Source organism: Salvia splendens, chromosome 11 (genome assembly GCF_004379255.2).
Source record: "Salvia splendens isolate huo1 chromosome 11, SspV2, whole genome shotgun sequence".
Lineage (NCBI taxonomy): Eukaryota > Viridiplantae > Streptophyta > Magnoliopsida > Lamiales > Lamiaceae > Salvia > Salvia splendens.
The window spans coordinates 33,022,750-33,039,969 of record NC_056042.1 but is presented as its reverse complement, the minus strand read 5'-3'; the positions used below and the strand labels follow the sequence as shown (position 1 = coordinate 33,039,969).

General features: G+C 36.0%; 4 protein-coding genes across 5 annotated transcripts; 2 read left to right on the top strand and 2 right to left on the bottom strand.

Moving 5' to 3' along the window:
* The first annotated feature begins 359 nt into the window (after nucleotides 1–359).
* Nucleotides 360–3,241, top strand: LOC121754019 (DNA ligase 1-like). The gene is made up of 4 exons (XM_042149346.1): nucleotides 360–482; nucleotides 1,433–1,649; nucleotides 2,380–2,647; nucleotides 2,744–3,241. The coding sequence occupies exons 2-4, from the start codon at nucleotides 1,481–1,483 to the stop codon at nucleotides 3,054–3,056; spliced, it is 750 nt and encodes a 249-aa protein (XP_042005280.1). The 5' UTR covers nucleotides 360–482; nucleotides 1,433–1,480; the 3' UTR covers nucleotides 3,057–3,241.
* Nucleotides 3,242–3,516: 275 nt separating this feature from the next.
* LOC121754027 (histone H3.2) lies at nucleotides 3,517–4,170 on the bottom strand. Its single transcript, XM_042149354.1, has one exon. The coding sequence runs from the start codon at nucleotides 4,096–4,098 to the stop codon at nucleotides 3,688–3,690; it is 411 nt and encodes a 136-aa protein (XP_042005288.1). The 5' UTR covers nucleotides 4,099–4,170; the 3' UTR covers nucleotides 3,517–3,687.
* A 1,908-nt stretch (nucleotides 4,171–6,078) lies between these two features.
* LOC121754010 (DUF21 domain-containing protein At4g33700-like) lies at nucleotides 6,079–9,150 on the bottom strand. The gene is made up of 11 exons (XM_042149333.1): nucleotides 8,897–9,150; nucleotides 8,717–8,793; nucleotides 8,563–8,646; nucleotides 8,375–8,488; nucleotides 8,193–8,279; nucleotides 7,981–8,120; nucleotides 7,807–7,894; nucleotides 7,258–7,331; nucleotides 6,706–6,833; nucleotides 6,359–6,612; nucleotides 6,079–6,273 (listed from the first exon to the last, which is right to left on the bottom strand). Exons 1-11 carry the CDS (start codon nucleotides 9,072–9,074, stop codon nucleotides 6,229–6,231), a joined length of 1,269 nt encoding a protein of 422 aa, XP_042005267.1. The 5' UTR covers nucleotides 9,075–9,150; the 3' UTR covers nucleotides 6,079–6,228.
* A 3,705-nt stretch (nucleotides 9,151–12,855) lies between these two features.
* On the top strand, nucleotides 12,856–17,036 carry LOC121754018 (probable pectin methylesterase CGR3). Of its 2 annotated transcripts, none has more exons than XM_042149344.1 (7): nucleotides 12,856–13,008; nucleotides 13,709–13,844; nucleotides 14,050–14,089; nucleotides 14,242–14,283; nucleotides 14,909–15,283; nucleotides 16,299–16,354; nucleotides 16,681–17,036. In XM_042149344.1, the coding sequence occupies exons 2-7, from the start codon at nucleotides 13,725–13,727 to the stop codon at nucleotides 16,831–16,833; spliced, it is 786 nt and encodes a 261-aa protein (XP_042005278.1). In that variant the 5' UTR covers nucleotides 12,856–13,008; nucleotides 13,709–13,724; the 3' UTR covers nucleotides 16,834–17,036. The 2 variants fall into 2 exon arrangements, with proteins under 2 accessions (XP_042005278.1, XP_042005279.1); XM_042149345.1 differs by having other exon boundaries at nucleotides 12,865–13,008; nucleotides 13,706–13,844.
* The last annotated feature ends 184 nt before the right edge of the window (nucleotides 17,037–17,220 follow it).

Here is a 17,220-nt window from a genome sequence, read left to right as displayed (position 1 = left end):
TAAGTACACCCCTATATATAATACTACATATTATATAAATATATTAAATGAATATATATTATATTAAATTAACAGAATAAATATATATAATACTATATTTAAAATATAATTCATTTTTTCGATTTTTTTTTTCGCCTGAACCGAACCGAACCGAAAAATTATAAAACCGAACTGAATTTCAAAATTTTAATTTGATTCAATTTGGATATTCAATTTTCAATTTTTTTTCTCACCCCTAGACCTACCAAACCCTTTAACTATGGATAAAAATAAAACGGAAGGAAATAATTTCAAAATTAACTTTCTATGTTAAATCAAGTTAATCAAATTCAACTAATAAAAATAAAATTATACGAACACTAATAACCAAAGAGAGAAGAACCCTAGAATCGTACCAGTACTCTTTCCTCTCTTGATTTCTCGAAGCTCAGCCCTTTTCTTCGTCGCCAGGTTTTTCGTCCTGCTTCTTCTTCTCCATCAAGGTTATTCTCCTCCACTCTCTGTTATTTTGATTTATAAAGATGCCGGTGTTTCTCTTCTTTTTTTCTCATCTGCAAAATTTGGGACATGAATGAATGATGGCACCCGTACTACAGAGATTTGTAATTGGGTCCAAATCTCGCGATCGATATTTGTACTTGGATAGAGAGGGAGTAAGAGGATTTACAGAACTCAAATTGTTTCAAATTTTGCTTGTAAAAATTGAAAACGACATCTATTTAAAATTGTTGAATTCGTTTCTGGGGCAGAGGAAATTCTGGGTTTAATGAAAATTTAAGCTATTTGGGTAGATGAAAAGTTACTTATTTTAGGATGAAATTTTGAAATTCATTGAGAGTGGGTTTTGCAGAAGTTAGAATAAGGGAGAATTGTAGATTAGATTTTTTGGGCAGACAAATTGGGGGAAAATACTTTGTTTTAACATACTCTATTAAATATATATTTGTATTTTTTCTGGATTGTGCATTATCACCACAGATTTTAGTTTGCAGCTTCTGAGTTACGGGATGAATTGTCTATTGAGAGGGAGAGATATATGTATTTCTCAATCTCTGATATGAATTAGACTTAAAAATCTGGTCTTTCAGCTGAAAATGGTTGGCATATATTGCGAATACAGTTTTTATACCTTACACCATCAAATCTCCTTTGAACTGTAAAAAAGTTTTTTTAAGTCATTTTCTTGATTATGCCTGCCGCCTGGTCATGGTTGATTTGTAGTTGCAACATCTAAGTTTTGCAAGATTGTCTCCAGATATGGAGAGGAATTTTTGTAGATGCATCAGTTTGAATTATGGGCTTCTCTTTATTTTCTTTTACCTAGTCAAAGTACACCCATCTGTGAAGTGCACGTCGTGGGCATGTTGATTTTGTATTCACCTGCCATCTTTGATACGTGAGAGTGCTCAAAATCTGCTTGTGCTATATGCAGGAATATCCTCTTTAGCTGCCTTAGTGAACATCCTTGTTGAGGTTCAATATGGATTTGGAGACGGAAAACAGAATAGCTGCCATTCTCTTAAAGCAAGCTGCAGAATTGCGCCGTGAGGCTCAGAAAGAAGGTGCACTTGCTTATCTTCGTGAGCCCACAGTTAGGTGCAGGCCAAATTCTCGGTTCTTGACTGCAACTGTTCGTGGAGTACAACAAGGTGAATTTTTATGCCTATTTTCTTGTTTGGTGTTGGAATGGGCTTTCAAATATATGTGTGGGGCCTTCTCTTACTTACTGGCTATAGTGGTTGTTGTTCTTTAGGTTTGTGCTTATATAGGTACTAAACCTTAGAATATGGTGATAGCCACAATTCACGAAACGACTGAACAATAGCATTTTCTTTAGCTAGGCTGGAAAGTTGGGGATTTCTGTTGTCTTTTAAACATAAATCTTTTTCTTGTTTTGTGTGACATGACTATGAAGCACAAGTCATAAATCTTTTTTAAGATTATTTACTGAATTGAAGCTACACAGGCAATATTTATTTAAATGCATTCAGAATTTATTTTCTGCTTTATATTTTACTCTGAATCAAGATCTGAGTACTGATTCAGCAAATATCACATACTAATGGAGATGAGAAATCCTGTTCATTGGCCATCAACTAAAGAATTCAAAATCACTTTTTCATGCCTAAGAAGTTTGTTTCATCTCCGGATGTTAGTTGCAGGACAGTAAATTGGACTTTCTCCTTTTTTCTTTCTTCTTTTTCTGGTTGTTGTGGGGAAAAAGCTGAGTTGTGCTACTGTTGATGTATTGAGACTGCAAGTAGTTTTTTCTGAAAGTATGGGAATTTTCACAGAAACATAGTTGTCTTTTTTAGCCAGTTCTTTTATCTCGTGTATCTCAATAATATCCTAACTCCCGTTTGATATTTGGTGCTGCAGCTAATCGTGTAGTTGAAGTTAATGAGATGTGGCGACTAAGAGATAAGCAGCTCGAACTGGACAATAAGCTTAGAGGAATCAGAAGGGAGAGCAATAGTGGAAGGAGTCACAAGGACATCCGTGAGTCTCGCACTAGTACAAGTAGAGCCAGCGATGAAGTGGATAACAGTGTAAATTCTTCTCGCTCTTCAAAGAAAAGAGACCGTTTGGATCCATTGGAGGATGAAGGTCTAAAGGATGCTGAAATTGACCAATTTTTACACTCCAGGTTTGTTTGCTCATTCATGTACAATTTGGTCGTTTTAGCAGCTTTCATTGTAGATGGTAATTATTATCCGTACTAATTGCATGTTTCCACCTATAGAATCAAGCGAGGCAGGGGTTCTGTTGGATCGAGGATGGATGAAACCGGACCTTACCTCCCCCTTAGCCCAGATTCCAAAAACAAGTTCGACAGCGATAATGAGACGATTCCATATAAAGCAAGAGTCGTGCTTGGCCCGGAGAAGCCTTATTCCCTGAAATCCAGTGAATTGTCTTCGGATGATGAGCCATGTCCACACAAGAACAAGAAAGCCTCGAGCAAGCGCCATTCGAGGAAACACAAATCAAAGGAGCCGTCGAAAGACAAGAAGAAAAAGAAGAGGAAGGAAAAGAGAGGTAAACATCATAAGTGATCATGTACAGTTTAAAAATGGAAATCAGATTCTCTATTCATCTATCTTTATATGGTTGCCATTTGTTGTATGTACATTAATTTTAATCTTTGATCATCTGTCTACTGTCATTTGATGAAATCTCTTGACATTGTTGTATTGTGAATGGATTGAATTTGTAAAATATGAATGGACTTTTGTATCCATATCACCAAATATAATAGATTAAGTTAAAACAAACTAATCAAACAAGGAAAAAATCAATGGAGTTTTAAAGAATGAATTGCCTGCTATTGCTCAGAAGAACATAAATCCATCATTTAGCAATTTATTTGGAATATGAAGCTGAGTTCATATCCATCTTCATTCATTCATACTTTTTGTTTAGATTGAAATCTGCACTGCATTATACCTAAAAAGACTGTTGAATTTTGATTTAAATACAAGGACAGCTTATACAACAATTGAAGGACAAATAGAATTGATTTCAAATAACATTGATATATATTCATAAGAGATCAAACGACATCACAAAGATGAAATCAACCTCTTCTTGACATACATTCAACCATAGATTCAACAACAACACCATCAAACCAAACTAACTAAGCCTAATGATCGATTTAGCACCGCCACAGCAAGATTAGAATGACTACGCCCTCTCACCCCTAATCCTCCTAGCTAACTGGATATCCTTGGGCATAATCGTCACCCTCTTAGCGTGAATAGCGCACAGATTAGTGTCCTCAAAGAGTCCAACAAGGTAAGCCTCGGCGGCCTCCTGCAGCGCCGCGACGGCGGAGCTCTGGAACCTCAGATCCGTCTTGAAATCCTGCGCGATCTCACGCACGAGCCTCTGGAACGGGAGCTTGCGGATGAGCAGCTCCGTGGACTTCTGGTACTTGCGGATCTCACGGAGAGCGACGGTGCCTGGGCGGAAACGGTGGGGCTTCTTCACTCCGCCGGTGGCCGGAGCGGATTTCCTGGCGGCCTTGGTGGCCAGCTGCTTGCGCGGCGCCTTGCCGCCGGTGGATTTGCGGGCGGTCTGCTTTGTGCGAGCCATTTCTAGGGCTTGTGAGAGGGGGAAATGGGGAGGATTTGAGATTAGGGATTTGGGGATGAAGACGGAATGGATTTTCAGTGGTGATTTATAGTGAAGTTTGTGTGAAATTTGAAGTGGCGGGATGGAGGGAGAATTGGAGCGGTTGGATTTTGAAATTTTGGGGACGGCTGAGATTGTTTATTGATATGGGAGAATGAGAAATGTGGGTTGTCGGATGGGAGTTTATCAACGGTTGATATTTTGAGATTGAGAGTGGGGCGGATCGCAGATTGATGATGTGGACAACCTGGATGTATTTGTAGGAGTAAACCGAGTAATAAATATAATTTCACTTTATTTATTTTATCTTAATATGTGAAAGTTATCACTATTTAATAATTATATCAGTCACATTCTAATTTTTAACTTATCAATTATGTGAACTCCTATAAATTTATATTATTGAAACTTTCCAAAAATAAAATGTATACACAGATTAATGTTTTGTTTTTAATTTTTTTAAATATAATTCGCTAAAAAAGATTGCTTGGAGTGATACAAATTGAAATGATTTGGATAGAATTGTTGACGGAAAAACATGAAATGGAATAATGCAATTACTAAAAATTGTATTGTAGACAAATTTTAAAGTTGCTGGGATAAAATTAGAGATGGATTCGATCGATTAGCTGTTAATAAAATTTGAACCACTATATATAGCATATGCATTGCTATGACTAATTTATACTTACTAGCTTATGAGTATCGGATACGTATCCGATACTTGATACGCGACCGACGGATCCACCGACGATACGTATCCTGGCGTATCCGCGAGTGGGCCGTATTGGGCGGGAAACCTCAGATTCGATACGTATCTTCGGTGGATACGGCCCAGTTTAAAGCCCATCTAAATGAGCCCTTGATGAAAGGAGTATATAAGCAGCGGCTAATGTGTTGCCCTACCCCAAGGCTCTGTCCCACGCCTAGGGATGTCAATCGGGCAGCCCACCGGGTTTCGGGGGGCCAACCCTATTCGGGTGCGGGTCAATCGGGTGCGGGCTATCGGGTTGTATTTTTCGGGTTATAAAAGGTCAGCCCTAACCCTAAAAGCTCGGGTTTCGGGCTAGCCATCGGGTTAATCGGGTTGCTACCGATAAAATGAACCATGCGATCAATCAATAAATAATGGTAAAAATTAGTTATATTTATAAAATGTAAAATATTTAATTATAATAAATTTGAGATATATGCGTAAACTCAAATATTAACATGATCAAATACTAATATTTGAGATTTATGCAACATAAAACATAAACATCAAGAAATTTTAAAGCAGCTTTAGAAATTTAAATATATTTTTTTAGTGAATTTGAAGTTTCTAATTCATTTATCTATTATTATATTAATAAAAACTTAATATATAATTTATATATTTAATATATAAAATGGAAAGTTATTTTTTCAGCAATCTGTATTATAAAATAATCAATGAAGTGTCGAATTAGAGTCAAACAATAGAACAATATAAATTTTATCGGGTTTCCGGGCCAGCCCATCGGGTTTTCGGGTCTGGCCCTAACGGGTTGCGGGTTAATCGGGTGCGGGCTAATCGGGTTGTAATTTTATCGGGCTAGAAATTTTCAGCCCTAACCCTATAAATTTGGCGGGCTATTCGGGTCAGCCTACTAGTACTTACTTTCACTTAAAACTAACTTTCATTAGTATTAAGTAAAAAGTTACTCCTACTTTACATTTTTAATGACTAGTTTATTAAACAAATACCTACATATCACGTATACGATTAATTAGATCAGTACGTATACGACAGACGACATATAATGCTATTTTGAATTATATACATCACATGAAATATCATTAAATACAATAACCATTGATCAATTAAACGTGCAGTCCATTGTATTATAGTATAGTATATACTAGATAAAAATACATATAATCACGACGTGGCATTATTATTTGTGGCACGATTCACCTTGATTTTGTTAATCGAATTTCATGAATCAATGAATAATTCTTTCAATTTCTTACATATATTCAACCAAAACTAATACTCCATACGACAAAGTCACAACATCATTTTCAACGTAGTATCAATGTTGTATATCTAGCTCTCGCATACAATTATGGTCACGACTCATCGACATGGTGATCCGTTTCATCGAATATCTCTTCCTGCAAGAAGCAATCCACCAAATAATGTAAGAGAATATGAAAATTAAGGGGTTAGGACAAGCACATTATAATGTATTATCTTCACCTGCAGAAGCTCTTCTATCACATCTTCCATGGTAATAATCCCTACTGCATCTTCTTCTTCGGGGAGCTTCGGCAGCGGACTTCCATCCATTTGCAGAATGTCCGCATACATGTTTTTAGTCCATTTCTTGCTCCTAGATGGGTTTTTGAAAGAATCATTTCCATTGTTTGGGAAACTCTTCCATTTCTGTAGTGGTCTCTTCGTCTTCACAGTCTTTTCACCGTCCACGTCTATCCTCACGTCCTTGGTTGGATCTACAGGGTGTCATAGTAAGTGGTTATGATTTTTGTAACTGCAGAGACATTTATCTTACGACTAGAAACCAACACGGATTGCATGTGACTTACTATCTAGTGGCGCCTGGCTAGCAGGCTTGTCGGTTGTATTGGTATATTGCTTTACGACTACAGCCATGTGACTGTGACCTTTCTGGAATTCATTCAAGATGTCATATAGTGGCAAGGTTTCTGCAACCCTTAAGAGGAAGTAGAGGTATTAGCACATTTTCCATATGTCAAAACTAATCGGGAGGTGTTCACTTTTGGTGCAAATTTAAGTTCAAATCCAGGAAAGTATGGGGTAGATTCTATCGATCCGAGCTACAGCTCATGAAATGATAAATGTGCAACTATCAAGACTTGGATTGTTTAGTTCACTCTACATATTAGGCCACATATATGTTCACCAACAATTAAACAACAATAGAAGAATGCCTAAGGCTTGAGTAAGTGCATGAGTAAGAGTAGCTGCACATGTATCTAGTTGCCAGCTTATAATACTAACAACACGCAGAATTCTAATGATAATCGTCTTAATGGAGCATAGAATAACTAAGTTCTGCACACATTCAAGCCTCAGTTCTGGATAAAAAATTTGGAGTTTCAGTGTTTCAAACACACCTTGGAATTCTACGAATCGTGACACTTTTCACTGGTACTGTATCTTCTGGATGTATTGTTAACAAGTTTTTCACCTGGAAGACATAGGTAAACAAGAAAAGTTAGAGGTACTGCATATTAAGCTAAAAGTTATGGACAAACGCATTACAAGTTTATGGCTCTTTAGTCAATAACAAAGTAATGTGCATAAAACTATATATGCAGACGCCATGCGAAAAAAGAAGTTATAGTTGAGGAAATCTGATGATAATTCTCATAAAAGTAGGTGAATATGTGAAATGTAGAAGTTCCATTACTAGTTTACATTTGTTACTACTTCATGTTTTATGACTTGCTCATATACTGATTCTCCTTTCATATCTAGAATATTGACTGAGGATGACCAAATATTGGGATCCCACTAACTAAGACAAAAGCTTATCTAAAGAATTTAAAATTACAGATCCTAGTCAACACCCTGATTGCTTAGTTCGTGGGATATTAACATAATAGAGCATCCAAATTCATAAAAACTTATAATAATCTGAAACCAAAATATGAAACATGTACCAGAACAAGCCCGATGATATTTGTAGGCTGCTCGTAATAGACAGGCACTCTGCTATGCCCTTTCTCCAGAATGAGATTCATCATAGTCCTACAACAGGGGAAGAATAACACTATTTCACAACACATACAATGATCAAACTAACTAAGTTGTTGAGTCCCAAATCATCCATATACCTATCAAGCTTGGCATTTATGTCGATTGAAAAGATGTCCAATATGGGGGTCATGGCATCACTAGCAGTTTTGTCACTGAGTTCAAGCGCCCCAGCAATAATTGTTGTCTCATCATGCGTGAGCTCTCCACCTTTACCAGCCTACGCATCACCAATTAGAGCTACATTTGATGGAAATTACACAGCCAAAACCATCACCTCCCATGCCCTTACCTCATTGCCATGAAAATTAACAAGTGTTTTCAGCTCAGCGCGTCGAAACAAAGTTCTATGGCCATCACCAAGCAAGAAGTCCAACAACTTCAAGACAAAAAAAATACAGATTATAAAAAGTGTTAAAAATAATGAAATCAAATATACTCTACATAGGAGAGTGAAGAAGAGGGAAATGCTACCTTGCTTATGGGATATGCAAGAGGAAAACAAATCCAAACAAGAACATGAACGGCTGGGGCAACAGTTGCTCCAATAGCAAGCCCATGCCTGGTGCAAACAGATTGTGGTATTATCTGGCAATAATTAGGCCTTAATTATTAGATTACCAGATTTCTCACACGAGCTTCTTTAATCGGAAAAGCCCTACCTCACCAAACAGAAGAATCAGAGTGACGGATACGAGAATCGCAACCCAAGCCGAAACGATGCCGTCGAGGAAAATAGGAAGCGTCTGGGAACACAAACACCTAACACCATTAATCTCAAACCTATTAAATTCTGACAAACACAGAAATCACTACCTCCATAGCAGCGGCATTGCAAATTAGCAAAGTGCAGAGCAATAGGTGCTGGTTTTTCACAACTGGAAGTATCTTCGCTGCAGATAACAACACAAAAGCGATGAAATTCCATCTCTCAGCTGAAATTTTCCGAATTTGTGCTTCAATTTCTACCTAATTAGAGTAATAAAAAAGACGCACCGGCGTATATCTGGTCCTTTGGAGTTCCAGACTTGGCGAGGACTTCGAGATCGACGAGGCTGAGGGACATGAGCCCGAGAGTGAGCCCCGACATGAGCCCTGCAAAGAGCACCAGAAGCACGATCACGGCAATGTGAATGAAGAATTCCGCCTCGCAGCAGGTGTACTCCACCCCCATTCACCGAATTTCTGGGTTTTGCCTGTGTAAAATAGAGGAAATTGGTGAAGAAGAGAATGAGGAGAATGGATTGGATTGTGCTTCTTCAATTGGTGCTGATTCTCTTCTATATACTGGAAGCTGTCCACATCTCACTCAGCATGTGGTCATTTTCTCATTGTTTTCTGATTTGTCTTTTACTATCAAGTAATTTTTTACAACTATTTGAATTATTTTGGTAATTTGCTTCCTGCCGAAATTTTAATTCCACAACTAATTTTCATTTATTGAATGAAAAGAAAATAATTTAATACAAATTTAAACTTAACCGAAAATTGACTAAATATGATATGAAAAAAGTTAGTATTACGTAATTAGAAACACGGTTATCATCAGCCATAAAGTTACAGTTACACGGGAATGGGGCCCACAAATCGCAATCACTATTGCAACTTGGAAATCGCAATATATCGCAAAAGCCAGCTAAATCTCCGCGGACAATTTAATTTACTTACTAAAAAACATTAGTAATATCAATAATTTGTCCGAGTCAAGTAAAATTCAAAACAATATTCTAGTGAAAAACCGTATTCTCGAAGATATCATACTATAATTAAAAATATTATTATATTTAGGTATCTTGTATTTATATTATGCCACAAAAGTAACCTAATATATTGCGATTTCTAATTTCAAATTCCAAATGGTCATAATTTATTTTTGAGTTACTTACTCAAAAATAACCTAAATTTTGATTATTTGTACACCCCGCCAAAATTGATTTAGTTAATAAAATAAAATAATGTGACATCGATCACACATTTATGATATCAATAATTAATGTTGTAATCGATGCGATGAAAGGGAAACATTTTATATGCGGCACCTGGGCAAATGTCTAACTCGAGCTATGAAATCATTATTAGGAGCTAGAGTATTTTTTTATGAATAATAACCTTTTATTTTCACCAAAATAGTCTAATAGTCAAAGTTACGTCTATGTACTCCTATAACTTATAGATTTGATTATTTGTCTACTTTTGGTGTTAATGGATTTTTAAATCATTTACTTAATTAAGTGCCATTTTTTTCTAAAATATTCACTAGATACTAAAAATAACTAACATTTCAACTTAAATCATTATAAATAATTGCTGGTTTTAGATATTTTTTTAAAATTATTGGATTTCAAGTAATTTCGCTACAATCGAATAGAATTAAATCACAAATATTTGGTCGCATGTGATTCGAATAATACATGCGTGATGACATCTAATTATATTATATAATTGACCATTAATTAATGACACTTTACATTATGGCACAACTTTCATCTACGCAACCGCTTATTTTAAATTAAGAGCTTAAGTTAGGCTTATAGGCACACTTATTTGATCCCTTAGATCATTAATTAATTTGAGAACTAAAACCATTTTCAAGCATTGAATCAAAAAAATAAATGGATTTGATTTTCTAACGCCCAATATCAGTATGCTAGTTATGGAATATCAATTTGGGGGTATATTTGGGAACTCAAATACATTGGCAAGGGCTAATTAATGGTGATTTTGGACAATTTCGGTAAAATTCAGCGCGCAATATCAGTTCGTCCCATATAATTAATCCATTTATTTAATTCGTGAATGTTTAATATACATGCTTATCTATTTCTCAAGCATTCTCCCAATATTCATTTATACTAAAAACCTATTGTTCATTTCTTTAATTCATGAATGTTTATTGCAATTCATACATTCTTATCTATTGCTCAAGAGATTTAGCCAATATGTAGTAGTAGTACATATTGAATTAAACATTTTTGACTAACTACTTTTGAGTAAGGAGTTTTGTGATGGTTTGTATAGTTCGTAGTTTCAAAATCCAAAACTAAATACAGTACAAATTTATGGAGTAGAAAGAAACTCAGTTCAACCACTTCATCGATAGGTCTGGGCCCAACACAACAGGTACTCGACCCGACTCATTCCATATGCTGAAGTGATAAAGTCGATGATATAGGTATAGAAACTTGCCGATGAAGGTGATGTGAAGAATCAAGCAGGTATTGTTAACAACTATCATTGGATATGACTCATCATTTTGAATTTGTATATCCTTGTTTCATGCCTTTGGAAGCTCAAGTTTTGTCTACTAAATTTGATCTTTATTAACCACAATGTGTACATATGTCAATTCATGAATGGTTATTGCAATTCAGACATGCTTAACTACAGCTCAAGAGTTTTAGCTACGATTTTGTGTCTAAATCTTAATATATGCAGTGAATTAAACATTTTGTTTGCCTACTTTTAAATAAGGAGTTTTGTGATAGTTTGTGTGGGTCATGGTTCGAAAATGCACAACTAATACAAATTTATTCCATTAGTAAGGGCTAATGGCGATTTTGGAGAATTTCCATAAAATCAACAATTATTATATCCGTCTCTGAAAATAGGAACTTTTTGAAACGACAAGGGTTTTAATGAACAATTGGTAAAGTAAAAAAAAGAAAAAATGAATAAAATACGAGAGAGGAAAAGAAAAAATATTGAAAATAGTATTAATGAATTATGTGGTCCACTTCCTAAAATAAAAAGTTTATAGTATTTTTAAGGAACAAACAAAAATAAAAATAGTTTCATTTTTAGGGGACATATGTATTATTACTAAAAAAAAATGGTAAGAGCTTAAACTCTTGTACCACTATTTGTTACTGAATAACATCAAACATCTGAAAAATGACGTACGGAATTTTAAAACTTAGTGATATAAACCGAAATTAGACTATTATATCTCGAAATCCAAACATATGGGGTTAGAGTTCAAAAATGTCTATCCGGAAAATTTTCAATCAGATTAATCTGCAACACAAATAAGATTGGTACAAAGCCGATGAGCCGACCCAATCGGCATCCATACTTACTGAGGTAAGCAAACTACAAAAGAGGATTTTCGGTTATGAGATTGTATCTCAGAATTAAATTTGTAGTGTATTTGGTTCATGAGATTCAATCCCACAACTCAATCCTATATAGATAGTCATAACATAATTAGTCATAGCTAACCGCATATGACTAAAATAATCTTACAATTCAATCATAGATTATATATTAGTATTATTTTATTTTGGAAACTAAATGCCACTAAAGAAACGGACCAAAAATATAATATTAGGACCCAAATATTAAAAGTGTAATGAGACATAGCTGCCGGATTAAAAGAGCCCATTTATATCAAGCCTTGGCCCATTTAGCACAATGTGTCGCATGATAATTTTATTCTAACGATTTAATTAGAACTAAAAATTATAAAAAATCAAAGTTAAAAATCATTTGTGCCTCCCCTCATCCAATTCAAAGTTTAAAAAGACAATATGATCAAATGTATAATAAAAACAAATTGAAAAAGATAATTTAGATATATTGAATCCAAATAAATAATAACACTCCATATAGCAAATATGTTCAATATTTAAAGTACTAATACATTTACAGCTCATAATATTATCTGTTTTATTTAAATGATGAAAAAGCAAATCAAGTGTACAATATTTCGTAGGCAAATAGCAAAGTATGTTAATGAAAAATCGGCTTTTAGGCTTCATTATCACAAAAATAAGTCTAATTTGTTGAAATTTAATTGATGTTTCATTATCACAAAAATAAATATAAATATAAATATAATAAATTAGTATTGCAATAATATTTTTAAAAAATGTTAATCCCTAACTTAAAAATATTTCTAATTTCCAACCTAATTTCTTCGAAATCACACTACTATAAAATTTTGTAATTATATACGTCTCCATCATTTATTAAGTGCAAAAAAGGAAATATGATAAGTAAATAAGATAAATGCAGCTGTTCTACTAAGAGCGCTTTTCCACTCGAATCGGGAGCAGATCTAGATCCCAAATCCAGTTCGTGCGCTCCCATCTTTAGATTTTTCGTACTAGGTAGCTTCCTCGCTGAATTATGTATCTTTTCCCGTTTACATTGATCATTTCATCGTATGTTTTTGAGTTAAATTGTGCATTTCTGCTGGTTTATGGCTTCGTTTTTGTTGATTGGTGATTGTTGCCTTGTTGGTGGTTGACTGTGTGAAATTGAGCTGTAGAGAAGTACGTTTAACTGAAAGATTAGGGGTTTTATGTGTCAATGCGGATTTACCCGCCATTTGATGGACTTGAACTGGCTGATCCTTTTTAGTAGTTTGAATTTACTTGGCTTGGTGTGTTGGGTTTGAGACTCGTGTGAAAAAAATTGATGTGCTTATAAAGCGGCTGCTTGATCAATCATATTAGTTGATGCAATTTGTGTTAGTTCATCAGTACATGAAAATGCCCAATTTGCCTTTTTTTGAGCTTTTCTGATAGATATCATTGATGTAGTACTGCAAGTTTGCAACTTGCAACTTTGAGCTTCTACGTGGTTGAGATCTAGGAATCCTACCAGACATTGATCTTGAATTGAAAAGAAGCTGATAATTTTTCGTTGGTTTTCTTGTTTATCTATTGGCGTGCTGATTTGATGGATAGTTTGTGTCTTTATGTGGTTGAGATCATGTCTGGTAGGATTCTAGTAGTTAAATGCTTCAGTATATCTGGTCAAAGAGTTGGACTTATTTTCTAGTGCTTTTGATCCAATACCTAGCAGGTCATTATATCTGCAAATGGCGTCAAGGAGACCCAATGCTTCCCGCCGCTTTGCAGACAGTGGTGTTCCCTTCATGGGTGCATTGCATCACAAGTCTCGTCCATCTCCTCTATTATCTATAGGACTCGTTGTGGTGGTAAATACTGTGCCTTTTTACCTTTTGTATTACTCTCGTATCGTGGCTTTTCTTTAACTTCTGCATACTGCTTAACAAGAAAGCTGCCGTTTCTTCCTGTTCTACTTCTCATAAGAGCTGTCTGGCATTGATTGCCGTGTCTGTTACTGTAGCTTTTGATTTCACTCCGAGAAAATTTATGACTTGATTTTCTACATATTTTCAGGGAGCACTGCTCGTTGTTGGGTATATGTATCATGGTTCAGGTTAGTTACTGATCTCTTTGGACTTCAAATGCACATCCTATTGACAGAGTTTTGAGATTCAATGATTGTTACCGTTGCATTTGATGATCCTCGAAGTATTTGGTACAGAGTTTTTTTTGGTGTTATTTGACTTTGAAATTGCTTCCTGACAGGTGGCAGGAGTAGTGATATTGCTGCTTTGAATCGACTTGAGGGTAATTGCCGATAACTGAAGCTCACCCCTCTTTTAGTTATAGTAAATTAATTTCTTTATTCCTCCCCTTTTCCTTTATTTGTTATAAAGGCAACTTTTTGTGATTTTGTTGTCAGTGCCTAAGGATTAATATCATATCCGAGTAACAAAATGAATACATCTTCATCAAAACACTATATCGTCTTCTCTCTCTAACAAAAAGTAGTCATTTGGTGTTAGTACATCAATGGTACTTAAGTTAAACTAATTCATGCTTAATAATATCCAAACTTGTATTGCAATAATTTTAACTGCACTTTTTTTTCCATGCCCAGTATTGCTAATCACAAATATTAGAGAATTTAAATATAGTTAACTTTGGTAAAGTACATGGAAACATAGGACTCTCTTATCCGAAGGGCACTGTTCTAACCCATGAGAGTTCTGCTTGCTGTTATGCATTTAATCTACTAAGTATTGTTCTTGATGAGGATGTGAATCCTCCTTCGATAGGCGTACCATTACTTTGTATCTGCTCAGATAATTCTTGGCACACTACTTGGTGTTTCAGTTCTTTTGCTTGGGTTCAGATTCAGACAAATCACCTCTGATTTGATGATTGGTCTTGTGTTTATTTGTTACTGCAGGTGGGGTTTCCTGTACTGCTGAACTTCAAAGATTGATACCTATCCTTAAGAAATCATATGGTGACAGCATGCGGAAGGTACTGCATGTAGGCCCGGAAACCTGCTCAGTAGTCTCTCAAATATTAAAAGAAGAAGACACTGAAGCCTGGGGTGTAGAGCCATATGAATTAGATGATGCCGATGCCAACTGCAAGAGTCTTGTGAGCAAGGGCGTTGTACGTGTAGCTGATATTAAGTTTCCCCTCCCATACAAGCCCAAGTCATTTTCTCTCGTGGTTGTGTCAGATGCATTGGATTACCTATCACCGAAATATATTAATAAGACTGTCCCAGATTTAGCACGGGTGGCATCTGATGGCTTAGTTATATTATCTGGTAATTCCTCAGAGATCTTGGTTCCGATTTCTTTTGATGAGTCTTTTAACCAAATTCTCTCACCCTCCATCCAAGAAACTTGGCATTAGCTCTTTTAACCTAATGATACATGGTAGGGGTGTCGAAACGGGTAGCGGGTATCGGGTAATTTCCTACCCGACCCGATACCCGACGGAAACGGGAAACGGGTCGGGATCGGGTATTTATATTTTGGGTTTTGCGGGTACCCGTTAATCCCGAAAATTACCCGATTGTTTATAATTATACTAGCATTTTGTAATTATCATTTTTTATTTTAAGTATGCAGTCACAGTATAATTTTTTTCTTCTTTTAATTAGGGTTAAGTTTTTTTAACTTTTTTTTTACCTATTTCCCTCTCTTCTCACTCACGTCTGTACCTTTTTTCACCTTTTTCTTCTCACTCACGTCCAAGCCGCCGCCTCCTTCCACCCGCCACCACAGCACTCGCATCTGCTGCCACCGGCGACGTCTCCACCCCCCACCACACCACTCGCATCTTCATAGTATATTTCGCATCTTCCTAGTATATTTTTATTCCATTGTATTTCCATTGTTCATACATCTTATTCTTGAATTGGACTTTTCATTCTTGAATTTTTTTAATTTTATTTTCTGTATTGATTTAAAAAATTGTTAGGAAGGAATTGTGATTTACGGTCTGGTCGGGTACCCGCGGCGTCAGGTGCGGGATACCCGACTCAGGTATCGGGTTATACCCGACACAGTGCGGGACGGGTATCGGGACTAACATTGGGGGCGAAATCAGGTGCGGGTACCCGAAGTGTCGGGTCGGGTACCCGTTTCGACACCACATGGTAGTGAGTCCTAACCATTCTTGTATTTTCCAGCTGTTACGTGGTCATTCCTCCATTTACCATGCCCATGTTTTATTTTCCCACAAGTTTAGGCTTTTAGTAGAGTAACATGGCATGAGTGCCTGCTCTGCCCCATGTTAGTTCACAGTCGTGCTTTACCAATTTCATGTGAATGCAGGTTATCCAGGCCATCAAAGAGCTAAATTGGCAGAGCTGTCCAAATTCGGACGCCCTGTAAGTCTAAATTGTCTCTTTTACATGTAATTCTTCACTAGGAAATCTTGAGTTCAACGTTTACTCTCACTCCCTTGATCCACCCACCCACCCTCACACACGCACATACGCCATAGGATGCTTACAGAATGATGTTGGCGGATCACAACTTAACTTAGTGGGAGGGCAGGGGCTGATCACAACTTATTCTTGCACTAAGCAAATATATTTAGATTGGAAGTTTGGTTTCCAGTTACTGTAATGATGGGTTCACAGGGTATCATGAAACATAGTAAAGCGAAAAATAAATGAGTCGTTGAATGAGCAAGTGGGCGTTTGTTATGCAGGCCAAGTTCCGGAGCTCATCGTGGTGGATTAGGTTTTTCATCCAAACCAGCTTAGAAGAGAATGAAGCTGTACACAAGAAATTCGAACAGGCGGTGACGAAGCAATCTTACAAGCCTGACTGCCAAGTTTTCCACCTCAAACCCTTGCATTGATGGGAATCCATCTAGCATGCCTGCTTCTTAGTTCTTACACTGCTAAGTTATTGTGTGTTGAATCTGTTGTATTATACATACACCAGACATTGATATATACTGTTGATTTCAAAATTTTGTACCATGTTCTTTAGGTGGACTTGGGAGCTCAAATGTACTCTCTCATGCTCACTTAAGAAAGAAATTAATTAATGTTTTGCAAATGTTTGGCTATTTCTCATTTCAATTTGTTTATAGTCTTATAGAACATCATATTTTCCCCTGGAAAGTGAAATTACTAGAAATTTACAAATAATATATTTATCTGCAAAACTTAAAGTTTTGATTGCAAACCAAAATTGAGGCGAAGCTCGTGCATGATAATCCAATTGACTAAATTAATATCTT

Excerpts from the sequence above, each read along its gene's own strand:
- LOC121754019 (XM_042149346.1), top strand. The coding sequence starts at position 1,481 with ATGGATTTGGAGACGGAAAACAGAATAGCTGCCATTCTCTTAAAGCAA. Across the intron at positions 1,650-2,379 it reads TGTTCGTGGAGTACAACAAG|CTAATCGTGTAGTTGAAGTT; the intron begins GTGAATTTTTAT and ends TTGGTGCTGCAG. Across the intron at positions 2,648-2,743 it reads GACCAATTTTTACACTCCAG|AATCAAGCGAGGCAGGGGTT; the intron begins GTTTGTTTGCTC and ends TTCCACCTATAG.
- LOC121754018 (XM_042149344.1), top strand. The coding sequence starts at position 13,725 with ATGGCGTCAAGGAGACCCAATGCTTCCCGCCGCTTTGCAGACAGTGGT. Across the intron at positions 14,090-14,241 it reads GTATATGTATCATGGTTCAG|GTGGCAGGAGTAGTGATATT; the intron begins GTTAGTTACTGA and ends GCTTCCTGACAG. Across the intron at positions 14,284-14,908 it reads TGCTTTGAATCGACTTGAGG|GTGGGGTTTCCTGTACTGCT; the intron begins GTAATTGCCGAT and ends TTGTTACTGCAG.
- LOC121754027 (XM_042149354.1), bottom strand. The coding sequence starts at position 4,098 with ATGGCTCGCACAAAGCAGACCGCCCGCAAATCCACCGGCGGCAAGGCG.
- LOC121754010 (XM_042149333.1), bottom strand. The coding sequence starts at position 9,074 with ATGGGGGTGGAGTACACCTGCTGCGAGGCGGAATTCTTCATTCACATT. Across the intron at positions 8,121-8,192 it reads TTAATTTTCATGGCAATGAG|GCTGGTAAAGGTGGAGAGCT; the intron begins GTAAGGGCATGG and ends GGTGATGCGTAG. Across the intron at positions 7,895-7,980 it reads ATAAATGCCAAGCTTGATAG|GACTATGATGAATCTCATTC; the intron begins GTATATGGATGA and ends CCCCTGTTGTAG.